This window comes from Triticum urartu, chromosome 5 (assembly GCF_003073215.2).
Source record: "Triticum urartu cultivar G1812 chromosome 5, Tu2.1, whole genome shotgun sequence".
NCBI lineage: Eukaryota > Viridiplantae > Streptophyta > Magnoliopsida > Poales > Poaceae > Triticum > Triticum urartu.
Window position 1 is genome coordinate 619,240,037 of NC_053026.1, and position 2,845 is coordinate 619,242,881.

General features: G+C 48.7%; 1 protein-coding gene across 1 annotated transcript; it reads left to right on the plus strand.

Moving 5' to 3' along the window:
* Positions 1-703: 703 nt before the first annotated feature.
* On the plus strand, positions 704-1,543 carry LOC125507280 (ethylene-responsive transcription factor ERF094-like). Its single transcript, XM_048671911.1, has one exon. The coding sequence runs from the start codon at positions 704-706 to the stop codon at positions 1,541-1,543; it is 840 nt and encodes a 279-aa protein (XP_048527868.1).
* Positions 1,544-2,845: the final 1,302 nt, after the last annotated feature.

Sequence of the window (2,845 nt, forward strand, 5' to 3'; positions counted from 1 at the left end):
TCACAATAATGACAAGCAGTTGCCAAGGTGGCTACTCCCACGCCACCTGTCCGTCTCTCTATTGTCCACCATTGTTATATAAACTGTTGTCCCGGCCATACCCGTAGTCATCCGCTTCTGATATCTTTCTCATCTCCGCACCACTTCCATCATGGATTCCTCTCGTGCCAAAGCTTTCTCTGGGATGGGCTAATGCCAGAGCAGAAGAAGGAGATGGTTTCCATTGCCGGTGGGCAGCTAGAGAACAACAATGTCCAAATGTAGTATGCGGCCGGCGACGAGCCGACACACCCCTCCTCGTCCGTGCTGGACATGGGGAACGGGTGCCGGTGATCATTTAATTTAGGTATATAACTCTAGAGCCCGACGAGCTTCTTTTTAGTTGCAATATGTGCCAAATGTAATGAATTTCGTCATGTTTATATGAAATCTCTCATGTTTGCATGAACCTAATCCGGTTTATATGAAAATTCACATTAGATAACAGCCTCCTGTATTCGTGTCCGCGGCCCTCTCTATTCGTGGACAGATGCGATAGGAAATTTGAGGTCCCCCGTTGGAGACGCCCTCAGTACTTGTAACGACCGGCGACTTTTCCTTCCATCGATCTCCTGCGCCGCGCCGCGCCACTGTATTATAAGGATCTGGAGCGCCGGCCGGCCTACCATACTTCTTATTTGCTAGGTTGTGCAGTACGTACTCCATGGAGCCTCACTACGACTACACCTACAACGACTTGACCTATACACCACAGCAATACGGCAGCCTCACCCTCCCTCAGCCACATCCTCTTTCGCACTATCATGACCAGTCAACCTACTCGCCGTCGTGCAACTACGGCGACCAGCCGTCCTCCTCCTCTTTCGCGCACCAGCAGCAGCTTCGTTTCGGCGGCGGCGGCGGCATTGACTACCATGATTATGACATGGACCAGCTCAGCGCCGTCATGCATCTAGCCGCCTCTGCTGCACCAACAACAAACACCGGATGGGAGGAGCAGGACGTCACCAACAACCAGCGCGGCGGCGAGCCCATGACTCATCGTTGTGCTGTGACGGCAGTTGAGCCGAGCGGCGGCGGCGCGGTGGAGCAGGATCCACTCATCGGAGTGCGCAAGCGGCCGTGGGGCAAGTACGCGGCGGAGATCCGGGACTCCACGCGCAACGGCGCCCGCGTCTGGCTCGGAACCTTTGACACCCCGCAAGCCGCCGCGCTCGCGTACGACCAGGCCGCATTGGCCTTGCGCGGCCCCGCCGCCGTGCTCAACTTCCCTGTCAACCGCGTGCAGGAGTCGCTCGACGTGCTGGGCTTGGGCGCCACCTCCGCCGCCGCGGGGGACTCACCTGCCCTAGCGCTCAAGCGCCGGCACTGCATCAGGAAGCGCAAACCCAAGAAGAAGAACCAGACGAGCGCGCCTGTTGCAGCGAGGAAGCAGGGCCTGCAGGGTTCAGCTGCTGCATCGGCTTCGTGCGTGCTGGAACTGGAGGACCTGGGAGCGGACTACCTCGAGGAGCTGCTCGGATGTGCGATCGATGAAGGGTAGTGCCTCCACTTCTCAGCAGCAAGAAACCGTTTCTTCATTCTTCAATCAGAGCAGCACTAGCGCTACAGTACACCCAGTTGCCATATAGTTTCATTTTCATTCAGACCACATCGTACATTTCATATCCGTATTTTTTATCTTTGGTTCTAACAAATTGAGAGAAAAGGAGGAGCAACATCTCCCAGACTCCTGAGCACCGTAAATTGAGAGAAAAGGAGGAATTAGGCTTCATCCCGTTTTGATCTAAAGATCTACTCCCTCCGTTCCGAATTACTTGTCTTGGATTTATCTAGATACGGATGTATCTAGACTCATTTTAGTGCTAGATACATCCGTATCTAGACAAATCAAAGACAAGTAATTCGGAACGGAGGGAGTACACCGTAAGGTAGGTTTCACCCCCTAACTATGGATCCTAAAGAGGTGTTGAAGCAAGCTAGACCCTTCACCACCACCCATCACCTCGATCCAGGTAAGTGCTGGTCATATCTTACGCATCTGACCACTCATTACCAATGTTTTCTGATAATTCCGGGTTAGTCAAAAATATTCTGCATAAAATGTGTTCTAATCATGAGATTAAGAGCATGTTTAGTGTTAATCCTAAGAAAATGGGTTAACATTGGTACCGGAGCCATCATGATCTCATTTTTTTAGCAAAAACAGCACGGAAAACCCTATTGTGTATTTTTTTTTGTAAATGATGGTGGTAATGTACATATAGAGACAAACTCCATAAATAGTTACAGAGTCAAGCCAAGATCCATGCCTTCTCTAAGCCTAGGTCTAGCTATATGCATAATCAAAGTAAAAGAAACTTTGAAGGATTCAATGGATGAGTTAATATTGAGCTGAACATGCTCAATGATATGTTTGTTCCTTTCCAGCCAAATGCTCCAGCAGCCAACAATTAAGATCTCCATGAAATGGTTGTGTTCATATCTCCTCTTAGCATCCTCAATAGTGTCCATTATATTCAAACCATTGTTCTAGTCAATGCCAATTCCCCACAAAAATCCTTGACTAAAGGAACATTCAAAAAACTGATGTTGAACATCCTCAACATGGCAATCATCACATCAGATACAACATGAAGCATTTGGGTGGAAATTTTCTTCAAAAGTAGTCCATTGGTATTGATTCTATCACATAATCTCGGTTAGTACCCCAATTAGCCCATGTTTTAATATTAATCGCTCATTGGTGCTAATTGTTCATGATTAGGATCTAAAGTGATTCCATTAGAACCCGGTGAACATGTTTAATGCTAAATGTGTTCAGCTAATGCTAATAATGTTATGT